We start from the raw sequence: 18,883 nt of genomic DNA, 5'->3' as shown, positions 1-18,883 counted from the left end.
GCCAGACTGACATTTTGATCTGTCAGTCTGGCTATAAGCTAAGAAGCTAGACGGCCAGGCAGGCCCTCGACCTATCAAAGGAGATGGGGCCTTGGGGGAAGTGGAGCCCTCGTGAATGGGACTGGTGCCCTTATAAAAGGGACCCCAAAGAGCCCCTCATCCCTTCTGCCATGTGAAAACATAGCAAGAGGACACCGTGAGAGGACGGTGCTCCGTGAACCAGGAAGTGGAACCTTACCAGCTCCCGTATCTGCTGGCGCCTTGATCGTGGGCTTCCCAGCCCCCAGAACTGTCAGAAATAAATTCCTGTTATTAAACCATCTAGTCTCTCGTATTCAGTTAGAGCAGCCTGAGTAGAGTAAGACAGCTGTCCCCACACTTCCACAGGTATCGTAACTGGGAAAAGGGACTTCCTACAGATTTATCGTTTCATTGTTTTAATTCCACCTGTTGAGGCTAGCTTGACAAGAAGATCTTGAGCTTGACAAGAAGATCTTGAGCTTGGATTTTGACATGTGTGGTCATCTACTGACTACCCTCCTGCCCTCTTCCTAGCCTATTCTAAGCATTAGGAGCCTAAAACTTCATCCAGACATCGTGATTTATGGTTGTACATCGAAGAACAGAATTGAGGTTGTTTGGTCAAGTATTTAGGAAGTTTGGGACTTCAACATTTGAAGTTATTGACTTTTGTCTCCTTCTTCCACCTTGGTTGACTTGTCCCTAACTTAGGAGGGGTGGCCCTTGGGTGACGGTGCGTAGATTCAGCCGTGTGATGGTGGTGGACTCAGCATGAGCCTGCCCACAAATTGGACACCCCCTTCCTCTTGCCATCTACTGATAAGGTCCCTGGAAGTCGAATGCAACTCATGCTGCCCCTCCACCCTGGGATTTCACATTGAACAGTGTGAGAAGCCAGGGTCGGGACACCCCCAGTGTTGGGACTGACAAGGTAGAATCACTCTCAGGGTCAGAACACCTGCTTAACCCTGACCATATAACCTAAGTCACTAGAAATGAAGTCCTGAGAGGGAGCCTCCAGGAGAGATTGTGTGAAAGCAGGAAACATCGAGAGATATCAGAAGTGTCTGTAAGTCTCAGGGAGAAAGATGCTAATAAGTCAGGCACATCCAAGAAAAACACTAAGTTCTGAAGTCAGAGAGGAGTTAAGAATAAGGGAGGGGGGCTGTCTCTCGAGTCCTCAGGTTTTCAAATACAGAGGGGACTGTGCTGGTGTCAACTTTATCTCCCAGGCATCACATCTTCTCCACAGGAGGAGACACTCAAAGTTGACCTTGTGGTCCCAGATTCCAGTCCCTGTTCCCCCAACAACAGTGCTGTCAACCTCTAAAACTTTCAAAACACCCACAATCATCTCCACCTTAAGTGATGGAAAAAGAGACAAATATCATGAAATAACCATTGAAGGCAGATTATTGATTAAAAAGGACATTGAAGCAATCCCAAATGTGTTTATCTCAATGTATTCCTGCAAAGTGTTAGGAAATTTCTGCACGCACAAAAAATACTGCATTTTAAAAAGCAGTAGGTACTTTTCTTGCCAGAAGATGGCGATACAGTCTAGTTATTTACTTAGACGCCCAAGCAAGTTAAAATAAAAGTTTGAAGCCTAAGCTTCAAAGAGGGAGCGCTTTCTATCTACAAACAGGTAAGCAAAATAAATCAGTCATTAAAAGGGAAAAAACAGGATTGAACAACAACAGCAGGGAAGTATTTCTAGTCAGCTCTTGCTAATCAGAGTGTGGTCTTTGAGTTGCCACAATACTCACCTGGGGGAGCTTTCTAGAAAAGCAGAATCTCAGGGCCACCGTCCAGGGGTTTGCTTGCCCTGTTTTCACTGCCATCCTTAGTCCTCTTTTGATCCTTTAGTCTCAACAAAGGTTGGGGGGGCGGGCAAAATTGTGGAGGAAACAAGATTCAAGGGATCCAAGGAGTGAGAAACTTTCACCGTTCATCCTCTGACCCCCCCCTCACACAGACTCTCCCCTCGTCTGCAATGTTAAGGGCGTAGGACCTCTGCAGGACAGGAAAACGGGGCCCCTAACAGAAGAATTAGATCATTTAGGACCAGGACACTTCCGGACTCACTATACCTGGGAATCAAGCCGTGTCTTCCTAAGACTGAAGACGGAGATCCGTTTGAATGATTGCAATCGTACACAGGTATTTGGATGTCTTTAAAGCTTTCTCATCATTTCACACTGAGCTTAGAAGCAATGCTCTTTACATTTATTAGGCTTAGTAAAGAATTCTATTTTATAAAGAAAGTATATAGAAATGTAAAGTTATACAATATTCATTTTGATTTGGTTAGCCATACTTTGGAGAATCCTAGATATTCTAGAAGTAATCTCATAAGCCAAAATGCATAAAATGAGAGCAAATCATTTAAGTCTTTTGTCTCTAATAACTGGGTATTTTTTTATTTGAATACCTCACGCTCACTTCCAGTTCCTCAAACACATCTCAACTTCTTTTCCAAGATAATTCTTCCCTTTCCTGAATTCTCATCAGTAACAAAGCTACTGTCCAGATCATCTGCTGTAAAACCCTGATTGCTTATTATACAATTACTTGTTCACTTCTATAGCCCACGCGCTAGAAACCACAGGTTGAAAGGTGCAGCCCCAGGCGTTATGGAGCCTGTATCTTAGCAGAACACACGCAGAGCACTTACGGTGCAATTCACAAAATACAGGTTTGTGCCAAGGACTATGGGAGCACAGTGGACAGGTGATTCATTTTGAGAAATGGTTCTAAGCCATAAAGGATGAATGGGAGTTTGCCACCGAGAGAGAATGAAAAGGGCACTGCTCCCCCAGCTTTCTCTTTCTGTATAAGTGGTGTCCATCTTCAACTCAGCCATTTCCATGACACCACCTTCTTACCACTCCCAAGTCACTGCTCTGAAATTCCAGAGCACTCTTGTTTGATCCACTCAATTTAGAACTCACATATAGTTAAAAATAGAGCTACGTTATGACCCAGCAATTGCACTACTGGGTATTTATCCCAAAGATACAGAGGTAGTGAAAAGAAGGGCCATATGCACCCCAATGTTCATAGCGGCAATGTTCACAATGGCCAAACTGTGGAAGGAGCCGAGATGCCCTTCAACAGATGAGTGGATACAGATGTGGTCCATAAATACAACGGATATTTACTCAGCCTTCAGAAAGGATGATTACCCAACATTTGCATTAACATGGATAGAACTGGAGGAGATTATGCTAAGTGAAATAAGCAGAGAAAGACAATTTTCATATCGTTTCACTTATTTGTGGAACATAAGGAATAAGGTGGAGGACATTAGGAGAAGGAAGGGAAAAATGAAGGGAGGGAAAACAGAGGGGGAGAAGAACCATGAGAGATTATGGACTCTGGGAAACAGACTGAGGGTTTTAGAGGGGATGGCGGTGGGGGGGGGATAGGTTAACCCAGTGATGGATATTAAGGAGGGCCCGTATTGCATGGAGCACTGGGTGTTATAGGCAAATAATGAATCATGGAACACTACATCAAAAACTAATGATGTACTGTATGGTGACTAACATAACATAAAAAAAAAACCTCACATATAGTTAATGTTGCTTGAATTATTTTTCCCATTTGCCCCTTTGGTGTCATTAACAAGATGTCCTTAGAAAATTTATATAAGCTTTCTTGTTTTCTATTTAGTGAAATAGGCAATAACATCAGATCAACTCTGAAGTCCCTGGCATTACTAATTTATACAGAAATCCCAACAAAAATGGGCTCCATCTTTACTGGCCTATCTGCTCCTGAAACCTACAAGTTTCTAAATGCCCTAGGAAAAAGGCTCCCGATTTAATAAGTGCATCTTCTAGAATGACCCCTGTGATAAAATACATTGGGAATTAGCATGTGATACTCAAGTGGTCAAAATCATGGAGTTCATTACATCAGCTCTGCTCTGTTCCATGGTTTCCAAATACACCTCCAACCCTCATTAGGCTCTAGGGAGACCAGACCTAGGGTGTGACTATGGTTCGGGGCACACCGAACCCCACTCCTGAAAATCTCCTCTGGTGACGGTCTCAGGATCGCCACCATTAAAATATGGAGATCATCACTCACCAACTTAAAAAAGCAGGATGCTGAAAATAGATTTTCCCTTACAACACATTTCTTTTCCCTGTTCTCTTCAATGTTAAAGATTTTTAACACAGCAAGTTATCGAGAATTTTAAAGTAAAGAAAGAAATGGAGAAAAAATATTTTCTTTAAATCACAAGCTCTCATAACAAAAGCTTTATGGTAATTGATCCATTCTGGAAAAATGCCCAGTATCCTTAGTAGTAAGAACATCAATCCTAATTATATGACTCCTCTCCTTACATGGAGTTAACTAGACAGTTTCAAATCTTTAATTGTTAAGTGTGAAACTTCAAGGAATCTCACCTCAAAATGTAAAATGTGCACTTAGTGGACAGAGAAAATATCTTCATTTATCCTCACATGAAGATAGAGAAAAATCAAAGCCAAAGGAGAGTACTGATAAGAAGCGTCAGAGTAGGAAGAGAAGTGTATGAGGAGACAAAGACCTAGATTCTAGAACAAATTCTATCCTTTAAAGAGCTGTGTCACTTCAGGTATGTCATTACACTTACGCATTCTTAGGCTATTACTTTCTCCTCAAATGAGGTAGTGATTATTAATTATGCTACAAGATTTGAGCACAGACCAAACAAACCTTTAAAAGGTGATATTTTTGATAGTGTTGGTGGCATTTGTTGTTAATGATCACTGAGAACGATGAGTCATTGTTCTCGCTTTCTTCTGAGGATAGGGATGAAAGTAGTCACGTCTAACTTACAAGAGGAAGCCATAAAGAGAAGTCCATAAAGTCTTCCTAACGGTAAGAGTTAAGAAACTCTGAAACATATTAACCAAGATATTTTGGAATGACCTTTCTGGAAAATCTGTAAGGAAAATGTCAGCATTTTTGGAGTGCCACTGGTATAGTCTTACTTGGAAGCTGGGGGATAACTCATAGGACCTCTAGGTTCTGCCTAACCCTGCAGTGTGTAAGGCTATGCCCTACATCAATAACACTGTCCCTGAGAAACTGGCTGTCTTCCATTGCTTGGGGTTCTAAGTGGTGCTATTTTAATTGGTGTTGGGAACTGTTTGCAAGAAAGCACTGAGGCTTCCAAGTTAAACTCATGAAAAATGACTCACCTGGTTGCCTCCACTCTTGGGGTTCACAAACACAAGCAAGGGTTTCATGAGAGGAGAAGAGATAGGTTTTATCACAAAAGGACGACCTTTGTTTTCCTGCTAAAGAAAGAAAGCAACACGATTGAGACATTCATCCATGACTTGGACAGGTAGCCCAAAAGCAATGGAAAGGAGAAACTACCAGCACCCCACCACCGCTAACCCTGATCCCCCCAAATAAAAAAGCTACATCTTTAAAAGATAGTCCATATAAAGCTTAGAAGAAAGGATCTCAAGATATAATTTGCCCTTGAGAATAAGCCATGTGTTTGATTTTATTCTGTATGCTCTGTACATTCTAGAAAGGTGAGTTCTTAATCTTCATCATCTTTGGAATAATACATCCATGGACGAGTGCAAACGCTCTGATCCTGAAGTAGCCGGAGGTTATACATATACACATTTTCCAGAAAGAGAAAGGAATTCCAGTGTGTGGTTTGAATGTAGTAGGGGAGGGAAGGAGGGTCGAATATTTGTCAGAGAAAGAAGTTCGGGCCAGATCACATGTGGTAGGAAGACAGAGGTGGCTACGGTGAGAAGGGTGTAGTTCACTGGGACGGAGTCCTGAAACACTTACTTCAGTTCCTCTTTTACTGGCTTTTCTTTTAAAGCTTGTCCTCTTCTTCTTCCGATTTGAAGAAAGAAGGAAACAGCTGAGCTCAGAGGCAGATGGCCCCGAGCTCCCCATGCAGAACCATGTAGGAGAGGAGGGCAGCGCATGCTGTTCCACTGCATGCTTCTCATGCTTCCACACTTCCAAGCCACTGTTATGGGTAAGCCACAGACAGAAACCAGTCGAGTGCTTCAGAGTGAGCGACCGACTACCCACCACACGGAGAGGCAGGGAGTTAGAACCCTGGAGGCTCTCATGGACTCACATAACAACACAAGTTATACCTGCCAACCCTCCCAGTAAAAATGGAAGAATCCCAAATTCTCTGAGGGGCTCCAGTCTCCCGCCCAACCAGGTCCGTCTCCCGCCCAACCAAGTTCAAGTTCATCTCCTGCAATGGAGATCACCTATGTGGAAATGTAAAAAAGGAGGCCATTTTTCATGTTTTTCTTTTTTCTTTTCTTTTTTTCTGTTTACTTTTTTTTGGTAATGACCTTTGTAGTAATAAAGTGACTCGAGCCCTGTGGAACATTAGATCCAACTATCCTATCCGCACTAATGGCTGGGTTTTACAATGTAGAGGTAAGACTCCCCTTAAGTCACTTATATTAGTAGAGTGGCAATCACTGCTCTCTCTTTCTCTAAAGACCTATTGGTTTAAAAAGTCTTCCCTCCCCCAGTAGCCTTGATTTGTTCTTCTCATAGACATGCCTCCAACTTACAGAATACAGTGACCCTAAATTTACTTTCCCCGTTTTTCTCTTTCTAGGAATTTTATGGACCACAACTTTGTGATTACTTCAACTAACCATTTACTCTTAACATACGATACAAAAGCTTTGAGAAGACCCTCTCTTAGGGGACAGTCACATCTCACTGGTTTAATTAGTGGAGAGTCAATAATTAGATTGCCGTCTTCACAAAGGCAAGATGTTACTATCACATCATAGATGTTTAACAAAGTGTTGAAAGCCTGAAACACAGAATTCTTAACTTTAAAGTTTATATTAGCATATACACATTCATAGCTTAAGCAGATAAAGACTTTTCAAACAGCTTCAAGAAACTTAGATATCTATTTTTTTAGGTTCCTGGGTATTTTTTTCTTACCGCACTCAAACTTTAGTCTCGAGTATGTATATGAACACATTCAAATTCCAAGATTGAAACTACTTAACTTTTTATTTTATTTTCATTTGGACCATAAAAAAATTATGTTGCTCTGTAGCCAGTGCTCATTAAGGATGAAGGGAACTTTCTTGAACCACCATTTATCCCAAAGCTTTCTTCCCCCATCAGATTAAAAGACTTCTCAGGTTCTGAGTCTCACCAGGAGAGAGAGACCCAGAAGCTCATGGGTGCTCTAGACCCATTTAAATTGATCAATTACCATGTTCCACTTTGGGGAAACTTTTGCATTATTAAAGTATTTCCTACATGTTAATTACTTTGTTTAAATGGGAAGAAAAACTACCTGGAAACCATAAACACTTAATCAGCCAAATGTCCCATGAAGAATGCTAGAAACTCTTAGGATGACAATTAATGATACTGAGTGGGTCTCAACCCATCACTGCACACTGGCCTCACCCAGAGTTCTTTTAAAAATGCAGATGTGTGGACCTCCAAATACTCTTTATTTGGAGTGAGGCCCAGGTAAAGATACTTTTTAAAAGCTCCCCAGGCAATTCTAGTCTGCAGCCAGAGTTGAGAACCTCTGAAGTCAAAGGGAAAAGTGAGGAGACATACATATGGCACTAAAGCATCATTTCAATGGGATAAGGAGCATGACCTGTGGAATCGGACACATTGGGTAGTAATTCTGGGTCTTCTGGTTACGAGATCTGTGACCTTGGCCAAGTCAGTCAAGCTTTTCAAATAACAGTTTCTTAGTTTTAAAATGAAGGTGGTAATACCTACCTCACAGGACAGTTGTGAAGTTAAAAGGAGAAAAGGTATGTGAAGCAGTTAGCCTGGTCTTGGCCCATGTTAAGCGCTTCCATAAATGTTAGTTGCCTCGTTCACAGCTGCATATCCCCAGCACCGAGCACCAATGCCTGGCCCATAGTATGCACTCAAATCATTGTTGAAATGAATCAATATTATAATTCACAACACTTACTGAGTCCTTCCTGATTTTAGAAACGATCTTGCAGAAGTGAATGCTTGTCTCCTAACTCCTTTGTTGTTTTAGTTCATTTATTGCCAAGAGCAACGCAGGGAGCCAAGTGCTTTCAGGAACACACTATAGGCCTCGGTTCCTGGCAGGGCTCAATAACTAAGCTCTGAGAGAGAAGTCTCATGGATCAGGCTAAAATTGTTCCCTAAACTTGCCTGATCACCGAAATCATAGTTCTTCAGGCGATTCTGCTGATCAAGCATGTTTAGGAAACAGAGTTAGAAAAACACATCAAAAGAAGGGATGTCTGAAAACAGAGCAGGCAAGGAACTCAGCTCTAATAAGGAACAGACATACAATATGGCCTTTTCCACACAGATGCAGCAATTACGAATGCCTCTGAGACTCATGGAGCCAAAGGCACGTGGGGGCTTTCTCATCTCACAGAACAAGAAGGGGGCCCAGATGAAGCACAGTGGCTGACTTACAGTACCTGGATGTTTCTATGTGAGCTCGGAGTAAGCTTACGGCCCTATGGATAGCCAAATAGCAAAAGATAAGCAGTTTGGGATTTCACAGCACACCTCAAAATCCCCGAGGCTTCCTTCTGTTCGTGTGTAAATATGTGTCTCGGTCTCAACACAGAACTTCTTTTAGAAGGTGTCATCATCCAATGAGGAACAGATGGATGTGGAAGCAGATTTGGGTTGTGTTTCAGCCATGACAAGACGAGTCAGCTAGTCTTGCTAGTCTAAGATATTGCTCACCCTGCCTGGGTCAGTCTTGTGGTGAGAGTTAAAATAGCATGCTTTTCAAGAACATAAAAATTATTCCAAAAAGTTATTTTGTAGACTTGCTGGTGGTATTGTTCAAGAAACCATTAATGCTTGTGCTGTGTTCTACAACAGAACATCCCTGTTCTCAAGGGCAGCTAACTCGGTAATACGAAGGGTTCACTTGGCAAGCTGAACAGCACCCCAACAGTGAAATGCTGTACCCTCGTGTGGATTTTTGCATTTTTCAGACTCTAACAGCATTTTCCCCTGAACATTCTGTGCCCACTGTTGTGTACAAGTCCTAAGAATAGATAAGGGCTTCTGGTTTTTTTGTACCGGGTATTGGGGCAGTACTACTTTACTACAGAAATAATCCTACCACAAGTCTCTATCATAGTCAGGACCCCTTCCTGGGCTGTTTAAAAAAATGCCTATGGGTAAATCACTCAACTGGGAATAAAACTTAACTACTTCTTAATAGTCTTCAGGGCTTTCCCCACATTATGGGATCCCAAAGGACTGGCTATAATAACTCTAAAGAGAAGATATCTCACACTTCTTCATCCCAAATGAAGTCTTTGCCATCACATGCTGGACACACCTCTGATGGGTGGTAGGAGAGGCATGGACGTCAGCTCTAGGAGTGTTCTCAAGCTGCCCTGCTCTGGCTGCACCGCTGGGACAAAAGTTGTTCTGAGGGGCGCCTGGGTGGCGCAGTCGTTGAGCGTCTGCCTTCGGCTCAGGGTGTGATCCCAGGTCCTGGGATCGAGCCCCACATCAGGCTCCTCCGCTGGGAGCCTGCTTCTTCCTCTCCCACTCCCCCTGCTTGTGTTCCCTCCCTCACTGGCTGTCTCTCTCTCTGTCAAATAAATAAATAAAATCTTTAAAAAAAAAAAAAGTTGTTCTGAGGATGGGCAAGCAGAGAAATAAAACGAATTCCAAAAGGTAAGGACAGGTTCTATGCCATTTCTCAGGCATGTTTGGTTAAATCACAACAAGTATTGCCTAACCTTCAGAACTGACCAAAAGAAATGGCTGGAGCAATTCTGAGAGAGATGGTTGATCCTGGCTATTACATGTCCTGGGTCTCTAGCATTTTCACATTATCCAATCGTAAGGAATAAGGACTAACATGGAGAGAGCCATACGGGCTAGGAAGGAAGTGCTTGCAGCATTTTTTTTAAGTAGACCATTAGAAACAATACAGATCTTCACCAGCAGGGAGTTGGCTAAATAAACTGTAGTATATTTATAATATGGAATATATATAGCAGTTTAAAAAGGAGTTAAATCTAGATGTATTAATACAGACTTTTCCCCAAGATTTTTTTTTTTAATTAGGAAAGCCAAGTTTTAAAATACTATGTGTAGGATGATGTCATTTATTAAAAACACACATCTCTAGTCTCCTATAACTTGACCCCACAAAAATTCACATATCGTGGGTCTTTCTCCATCAGCTCCAAGCACTCGCACTAGTATTTCAACATCTTTAACTTGTTTATCAAGTCAAAATATTATCCCCTAACATTTTCAGTCCAGAGGAGAAACACTGACATCTGTAACTTTAAATATAACTTTGCCTTTAAATATATGAACAGATTTGTGCTTGATTCTTAAAATTTGGTTCTCTTTTATTTCTGGACTGTCATCTAAATTCCATCATCTTTTATTTTCTAGGTCCCTCCAAATAATTTGGTGATGAAACCCAGCAAATCAGCCAGACCAGCCCTTGTTCCCCTTACCGTCCAAGCTTCACACAGCTGGTCCCAGAGCGATGATCTACTCAGAGCCAGCCATCTTTTAACAGAGATGGAAAATATACAACTTAATTCCACCTCTTTACAACCTGCTTTTCCTGACCATTATACACTCAAGTAGGTTTCTTTCTCTCTAGAGTCATTTTTTAGACATAAGCTTCACAAATAAAGCTGACTTTATTTGGCGATCCACCCTAACAGTTGTTCTCAGAATGTTCTATAAACTTGTGTTGTCCTTCTTCATCCTTTTTCCCAGTGAGGCCCCTTACATCCTTCAAGACCAAGCACAAACAGCATTTTCTGCTTAGCCTCCAACAATCTCCACAACCAAAATCGCACAGTTCTTCATGTTTCTACCTCATTGCTATATCTTGGGTCACGCTTACCACTCAATGCCTTAGACGTGTTGGCCTCTCACAGACCATGGCTGGTTCAAGCAGCCTGTGGGCATCCTCCTCTCACCACCCTGTGTATATCTGTCCTAAAAGATGCATGCTGATGACCAAGGCAAACCTTCCAGATACATGAAGACCACTCTTTTTATTAGGGATTTATATGTGGCTGAATTCCTCTTCCAGAATCCACAAACTCCCTGCCCAGAGATTTAGTTTGTTGTATCAATTTTCTCACCTAGGGAGGATACACTTTGTGGACATCAGATGAACATCTGTTTCATCTGTGGACCTCCCGCTGCATATAATGGCATCTGTGAATGGAATTAAATGTCTACTTCACCCAGTTAAGAATATCTTCTTGTTTTTAAGCAGTGTCCTTGCATACAGAAATATGCAGAAAAAAATATACATAAATTCTACAAGTAGGAAAAACATTTTGTCTGCTGTTCTCCATTTAATTTCCAAATTCTTTTTTAAGCATTTCTCAATGTTTCCAGTGAATTCTTTTATCTCACTGCTTCCACACCATCAGTAGCAGCTTGCCACCCACACTCTACAAACTATAGTTTTGATGGTCATCACTGATCTAGAGCCAAACACAAAGACTCTTCTCAATCCTCGTTATTTTTTAATGCCTACAGAATTTAACACTGACGACTGTCCTGTTTTTCTTTCCATTTTTCATAATGAAACTCTGTGCTATGATAGGTCACCCCCTATTTTGCGGGATTCTCTTCCTCCTTTCACTTTGTGGTTGTGGATACTCACCTGGTCTTCTTCAGTTCTTCAGTTCAGTAAATGAATAGCTCTTAACTCTCTCCCATGGGATAAGGATCATGCTAGTGGTCACACAGTCCCACTATAGTGTAACATACAATAGTTACGGTGGCATCTCAAGGTACACTCGAGAGCACACCAGACACCCGACTCTGGCCCCCTACTCTGCCTCTGTCCCCATGAGAATCCTTCTCTTCCCTTCGTCTCTCAGTGTAATACAGATGGCTCAGGGAACAATAACTTCTGTTATTGGTTTTCATCTGTTGATGTAGAACTTCATTTGATACCCTGTACTCAATAAGGAAAATAACAAGAGCTAACATTTATTAAGTCTTACAATGAGCTAGGTGCTGTTCTAGGTATTTTATTTTTATTTTTTAGCTCATTAGTCCTCATGAAAACCCTGTAGTTAGGTACGAGTATTATTTACACTTTGCAGATGAGAAGTCGAAGAGTTTAAATTCTTTGAGATTACACAAGTTATTAAACAGCAGAGCAAGTTTATGAATCTAGGCAGTCTGGATCATAAGCTAGAGCTCTTAACCACTACCGTATTGTCCCCACACTCATCACACACTGGCTTTCAAATGGAATTTGGTTAATTCATTAAGTTCTTTTTGGGGCCCATAGGAGGAGGGACTACAAAACTTTTAAAGATATGTGACTCAGCAAGGCTTGCTATAATAAGACAGTGAAACAGCATGACATATCATTAAGAGCTTGGTTTCCAGAATCACAATTCCTGGGTTCAAATGTTACCTCAAACTATTAAATAACTATATGGCTCTGGATAATTTATTTAACTTTTAATTCCTCACTTTCCTCAGCTACAGCATGGGAATAGGATACCTGCCTCATAGAGTACTTGATGGTAAAATGAGATACCGAATGTGAAGTACTTAAAATATTTCCTAATACATATAAAAGCATTCAGTACATGTTAGTTTTTCTTATTATTACACTTTTCTGAATCACAGAAGGACAATAAAAGGGTGTGTGATGAAAACAATCTGGACTTTAGCAACCAGACTGTGAACTGTAATACCATCCGCCATTAAAGGTATCCAAGATTCCTCGGAGAAATGGCTGTTTCCCGGTATGGGCAGGAAATGCATAAGATGATCCTGGAACAAGATATGATTCCTGAAACCAAGGAAGGCATCAAAACCCTCATGGCTCATGAAAAATGGAGACAAGAACCATCTGGAAGGGGGTCTAACTGGTCAAATATGAAACAATATGAATATAAAAAAATGATGCCAATGGATTGAGACATCATATACTTTACATATATCGCATTTTATACATATATCACATGAGGCAAGTTGATAATTCATAATGATATTCTCCAAAAGCCACCACCACCACCCTTAGCCAACTAATAACATTGCTGAGGTGCTAACTTATTATTCTGAAAATTTATAAACAAAGGTAAACACTCAAGCATCTGTTATGTATTAGCTTTATTTTTTAGTTCCCTTATTACCATCAGGAAAATAAAGAAGAGTAAAAATTGGAAAAACCACCTCTTGGTAACCTCTAATATAATAGATTCAGGTAATAATCCTTAATGGATAAAATGGTGAAAGGCTGATGGACAGCTTTATGATAGTGGATTAGAATCAGAGCTCCCGAACTCACTGATCAGTCTTAGAATTAAGAGTGAACAATCTGAAATCCTGTTCTTTTGAAAGCAACATCACAGAAATACACCACCACCCATGTAGTCTCACACCCTATGAATATAATTTTGGACACAGCACCCTTGCTCATACCGTTCTCCTGCCTGCTATTTGCTCTCTTCTCCATCGATCTAAATCCCACCTATCTTTGAAGAGGTAGAATAGAACTCACCTCCTTCATGAGACTCTCCCTGATCTTTCCTTGAGAAAACTACGCATTTCTCCAGAGCAAGGATCATGCATTACATAAAAATGCCTAGAAGCTTTCTTAATACCATCAAGGTGTTCAATGAAAACATGTTGATTTAACCGAATATTTAATATAAAACTCTTAGAGAGATTACTGAATTTTAGGGATTGGGGAACCAAAGAAGCAAAAAGTTAGAGACTTTGAATTAACAGTAAATTGGAAATCAGTACTGGAATTTCAAACACAGTTCTACACTTGCTATCACCTTGGGCCACTCATTTAACAGCTCTAAAATGTAAGATGAAAAAGCTAGGCTCCCCATTTTTTAATGTATAGATATTGCACTTGCCTATGGAAGAGATTTCCCATGGGCTTTCGTGGACTCTAACTAGGAAATATTTTTACTAAATGTTGCTCGCCCACAGAAGCTGAACTTTATGTAAAACACACAAAGCAAAACAGTGTCCTTGATCCACCAGTTTTTGAAATAAAACCGAGTCAATGAGAATAAACTGCATGATGATTTTGAAGACCGTATAACGTGGGACTGCCTTCTCTTTTACAGATATTACATTCAACAGGACACCCTAAGGTGGCTGCATCCCTAGGAGAGGTATCATCTTTCCCCCGGAGTCTGCCATCCCGTAACTTGGAGCTCATGGTCTAAGATGTACTGTATGAAGGTAGAAATTTCGCTATGGAAGATTACGACCTTGTTGAGAAACCGCTAAGGTTTCCCGGAACATCGCAGAGACGCTCTAGGACAGAATGTACAACAAGAATTGAATACAGAATGAGATTAGGTATTAAGAGGATAAATTCTACTTTGCCTTAAGAAAAGAGTGTTGCTCTCTGAGCAGGCCTTGTGTATTTAGGAAGGTCATGACCCACAGTCTGCCGTTCAGGTTGGAAGTGGTGGTAATCTCAACCAAACAATGAAGCCTGCACAGTTTGCCCTCACATTCACTCCCTGGGGATGCCCAGGCTGGAAGAGAAGAGAGTTGTGTAAGAATTAGCTGCACCCACCACTGGTATTTAATGAACTCAGGAGAACACCCAAAGAGAACATCATTAGCACATGAATGGGAAGGAACCATTCCTGCTGTGGAACTTGGATTTCTTCAGGAAAGGGAGGCTGGTTGCATGAGAGAGCCCAACTGCAGTAAAGTGGTGGGCTAATGGGATGAACTAGGGAAACTAAGCATGGGGCTGTGGGGAGGAGTGAGCAGAGATTTTCGGAACCATCAACAAAGAGTCAGGGCAAGAAAAGCAAGAAGCAGCAGTTCCTTTTTCTCTGCACTGGGCCAGCAGCACCAGGGTCCCAGAAGTTACCTGAGGTTTCTTCACCTTAATGATCCAGGTGGGCGGGACAATAACAGCGGCGTGAGCCCCCAGGGAGCAGGGTTCCTCAATGTGATGCAGCATGAAGCAGGTCACCTTATTGTGAAACTGAGGAGAAAAATAGGCCAATAAACAATCCCGGGTGAAGGGCACCGCTAAAGCAAGAAGGAATACGAACACCCGTGCAGGCACTCACCCAGCCTCGCGGACCCTGAAGACACATGCTCCTTATCACCACCCAAACAGCCCCAGATGGAGGGACCAGATTGGGAGCTCATGCCACTTTACAAACTGATAAAGAAATCAATCTTGTAGGTCAAGGCCAGCTAAAACTTTATAAGCTTCTAATAGGATATTTATATACCGAGGTCTCGAGGGTTCTATTAATTCTAACCTGGGATATAATTTTGTTGCACTTAACTTGCACCTGTCACAGACTTGTGGGATAACGCGGGGGAGGCAACGAAGGCAAGCAGAAAGGTTCTCCCACCTGCCTCTCTTTTTTCTAATCATAGGTGTAAATCTACCTTGGGTAGTCCTTCTAGTTTTGGAAACCCAGGAAAGAAGCAAGAGGTCTTTTCTAGAGAGTTCTTAATCCAAGAGAAAACAAAGAGATTGCCTCTTCTGGGTTTGTCTGGGGTTGCTAAAAAATGCAATGACCCTAACTACACTTGGTAAGTCTAAAAGGCTTCCTGTTTTTGAAAGGAAGTAAATATAGACTGATGATCATAACAATACTGCAGGATTAGTGGTTTAACTCTGTACCAATGGACTGAGTGACCATCATCTTTTGTGTGTAAAGTGATAATGATGTGCAGTAACGATTTTTTGCCTAATAAACAAAATCCACATTATACAATAGTTGTGGGCCTTAAAGTTTTAATCAGTGATTTTTAAGAACTTTAACATCCGTTTCTACTGTATTATACTTAATGGAACCATATTTTGTCATCTTAACGGGAACAATTTTAAGAATGAAAGGGAGCACTGCTAATAATTATGTTGGAACAACAAACATAAATTAGAACTGTCTCAGGAAACCTGGCAAATATGGCCACCCCAATTATGTCACAGAGGGGATTTGTTTTCATTTCTACCTATCCTTACATGATCCTGTAGCAAATTACCAATTAAGTATGAATGCAAAATAAGTTAGTAATTTCCCCTACAACCAGTTATTTGTCATCTGCAAACAGGGATATACTAGAAAATATTATTTGAATACTTTCTTCAAAAATTGATTTTCTTTTAGCAATTCAAATAAATCCCTAAATGTACGTCCACTGCTTTTCTAAAATGGCCAAGATCTCTGAGATGACCTATTTCAACTCTCAACTTATACTTGAGTAATAGCCAATGTAGACAGACTAAGAGCTTTGTCCAGAAGTGCCTAACTTTTACAAGGGGGAGTCAGAGACTAACCCCCCCCAAAACAGCTCTTGAACCCAGTTTTTTTGGGGGGGGGTTTGGTTTTTTTTCTTGCTGCAGAAAGTACCTATAGACAGCACTTGTTGGACATCAGATATCCTAGAAGGGATTACCTGTAGGGTTAAAATCTATCACCAAGGTAATTTGTCTTAAGATGTTTTGCATCTTTACTTCTTGCAAAATCACCTACAATCAGATTCAACTGGACTATAAATTAATGACAAGAGAACATACGTACCACGTAAAGTGGGACTGAGTTCCCAAATTAGTGGACCCTGGATAAACCATCTACCCACAGGCTGGTAGCTACAGGGGTGGAGTAGACACTGTCTATAGGAGCTCAAACTACCAGTGATGCTCTCCCACACATGGGGCCTCAACAGGTCAGGGAAACCGGCAGCACAGATATTCTCAGGGACGCCTGGAACCTGAATGAGCTTCTTTGTCTCCAGGTGGACATACTGTCGTGATAGTACAGTTTCATTCAAGGACTAGGATGACCTTACCTTTGTCAGCATGTTCTTGAACATAAGCACAAAGATTATTTGTGTAAAAATTAACTGAAAGGAAATGAAAATGCCTAGAAAATGTTGATGATAGGGATACAGTGAGCACTGAGATTTCCAGACCAATGCATCCCTACCTAGTAACAGTAGGCTCTCCTGATACTTGGGGACCTAGGGAAGTTATGCTAGAGAGATTAGGTCAAACTTTATAAAATTCTCAAAACTCAAAAGTTTTTGACCCACGAAGATGTCAATTTTATGTGTTTCAACTAAATGCATCTGTTCTTGCCCTGTGGGCTTTTTTGGCTAGTCAAATGTGGTGTGTGTAGAGGGCTGAAGTCTTCATATAAACCCTTAACTTACCTGGAACACTGCAGCCCTTTCTTTTCAGGTTGTCTGTGCAATGAGTGGACTCTATGTCCCAATTATACAGTCATTCAACAAAGTAGATGAAATGAGAGATTAGAGCAGGGGTCCACAAACTTTTTCTATAAAAGGCCCACATAGTAAATAGATGAGCTTTAAGGGGGCCGTACTGTCCATGTTGCAACTACTCAACTCTGCTGTTGTGACATGAAAGAAGCCATAGACAATATATAAATGTATGGGCATGGCTGTGTTCCAATAAAATGTTATTTATAAGAATAGGCAGCAGTCAGACTTGGTCTATGGGCCATAGTCTGCCAACCCATGAGTTAAGATGGTCTGGTTAAAAAAGGAAGAGTTTCATAAGAAAACAAGAAAATGAACCATCTGGTTGAAACAGAGTTGTTAAAAATGGACAAAGTATAGATAAAAGAGGAAAACAGGGAAACTACCATTGGATCCTAATGAATATATATGCTCAAATGTAAAGAAGAGCTACATTTCAATGAGCATACACATAGCTGTAACAAAAGCCAAGCCTAAAGAAGGGTATGAGACTACTCCTTAACCCAACACTACCCCATAAGAAAGTCGCCCACATCAAAAACAGAAGAACCAACATGGCCGGATTCTGGTGTTAGAGGGATTATCTAATGTTGCAACTTCCAACCATAGAGGAGTAATCAACAATCTAGTGTAGTGGAAGAAATACAGTCTAGGGGTGAGAAGTCCTTGCTTCTAGACCCAGGGTTAGAACCAGGGGAGGTTTTCCCAGTCTCTGATCCTAGGCTTCAGTGTATATAAAGGAAAGGGTTAATTGATCTCTATCATTTCTCCCAGGTCATATAAGCTATAGTTCTATAGTTTTAATCTTTCTTCCTTCAAGGATCCTATGTGAGAGAAATAATAAATTAGAATAACCTTCCACTTACAGACAGCAACTCAAGTAACGATGTAAGTCTACTGAGATAAAACATAAGCCCGTTTTGTTTCGTTTTGTCCCCAAACTTACCGCCTGCTTGCACCAGGAACAGCTGATAGCCACAATCTCTTTACTGTGGAAGGAGAATTTTTGCTGGAAGCCCTGGGATATTAGGACAAGAGATAGAGAATTTAAAACCACTTCAATCACAGCACGCATTTGCCCTCTGAAGTCCAATGAAGTAAAGCCAAAAGTGGCCCTATCACTCAAGGTGTCTCAAGGGACTGCAAAGGCTACATTCAGCACTTATGTCCTCCACCCTCTGCCATCCAAGAACTTCGCCCTCCTGAATCAGCTGGAGTGTGAGAGGAGACCCCAGTATTTTCTGTGCCACTGACTCCTCAAAGTCAGCCACAAAAGGAGTTGTTTCTTTTCCCCCAAATAAATGTGGTTCAGACAGGTTTTTATTATAAGCAAAAGAAAAGCCACTATTGGGTCATGTGGTTCTTTGTAATGATGGGCATCCATCTCAGAGGGGCTGCCCAACCTCAACATCTGAGAGCCCACAAAGAGAGAAATTAAGTATCAGAGTTAGGACCTGGAAGTCAAGGTCTGGGAAGCGTCCAAGGGTGTCGTCGGAAATTCACACACTTTCACCATCCCCTTGGGACTCAAAACAAGCAGCTTTCAATTTTTATTCTTCACTAGCAAGAAGCAATGAGATTAATGGAATAGCAAACACAATCC

The 18,883-nt window shown here is 41.2% G+C and overlaps 1 protein-coding gene across 1 annotated transcript in view; it reads right to left on the bottom strand.

Moving 5' to 3' along the window:
- Positions 1-18,883, bottom strand: part of DGKI (diacylglycerol kinase iota) — a 414,447-nt gene that overhangs the window by 192,370 nt on the left and 203,194 nt on the right. Inside the window, 4 exon segments of the mRNA XM_040643960.1 lie at positions 5,223-5,321; positions 5,839-5,919; positions 14,906-15,022; positions 18,227-18,298. Of these exon segments, the coding sequence (XP_040499894.1) occupies positions 5,223-5,321; positions 5,839-5,919; positions 14,906-15,022; positions 18,227-18,298 (369 nt within the window).

This window comes from Ursus maritimus, unplaced genomic scaffold (assembly GCF_017311325.1).
Source record: "Ursus maritimus isolate PB19 unplaced genomic scaffold, ASM1731132v1 scaffold_3, whole genome shotgun sequence".
In the NCBI taxonomy this organism is placed as follows: domain Eukaryota; kingdom Metazoa; phylum Chordata; class Mammalia; order Carnivora; family Ursidae; genus Ursus; species Ursus maritimus.
Note: the sequence above shows the minus strand (reverse complement) of the source record. Positions and strands in the feature narration are given on the sequence as shown.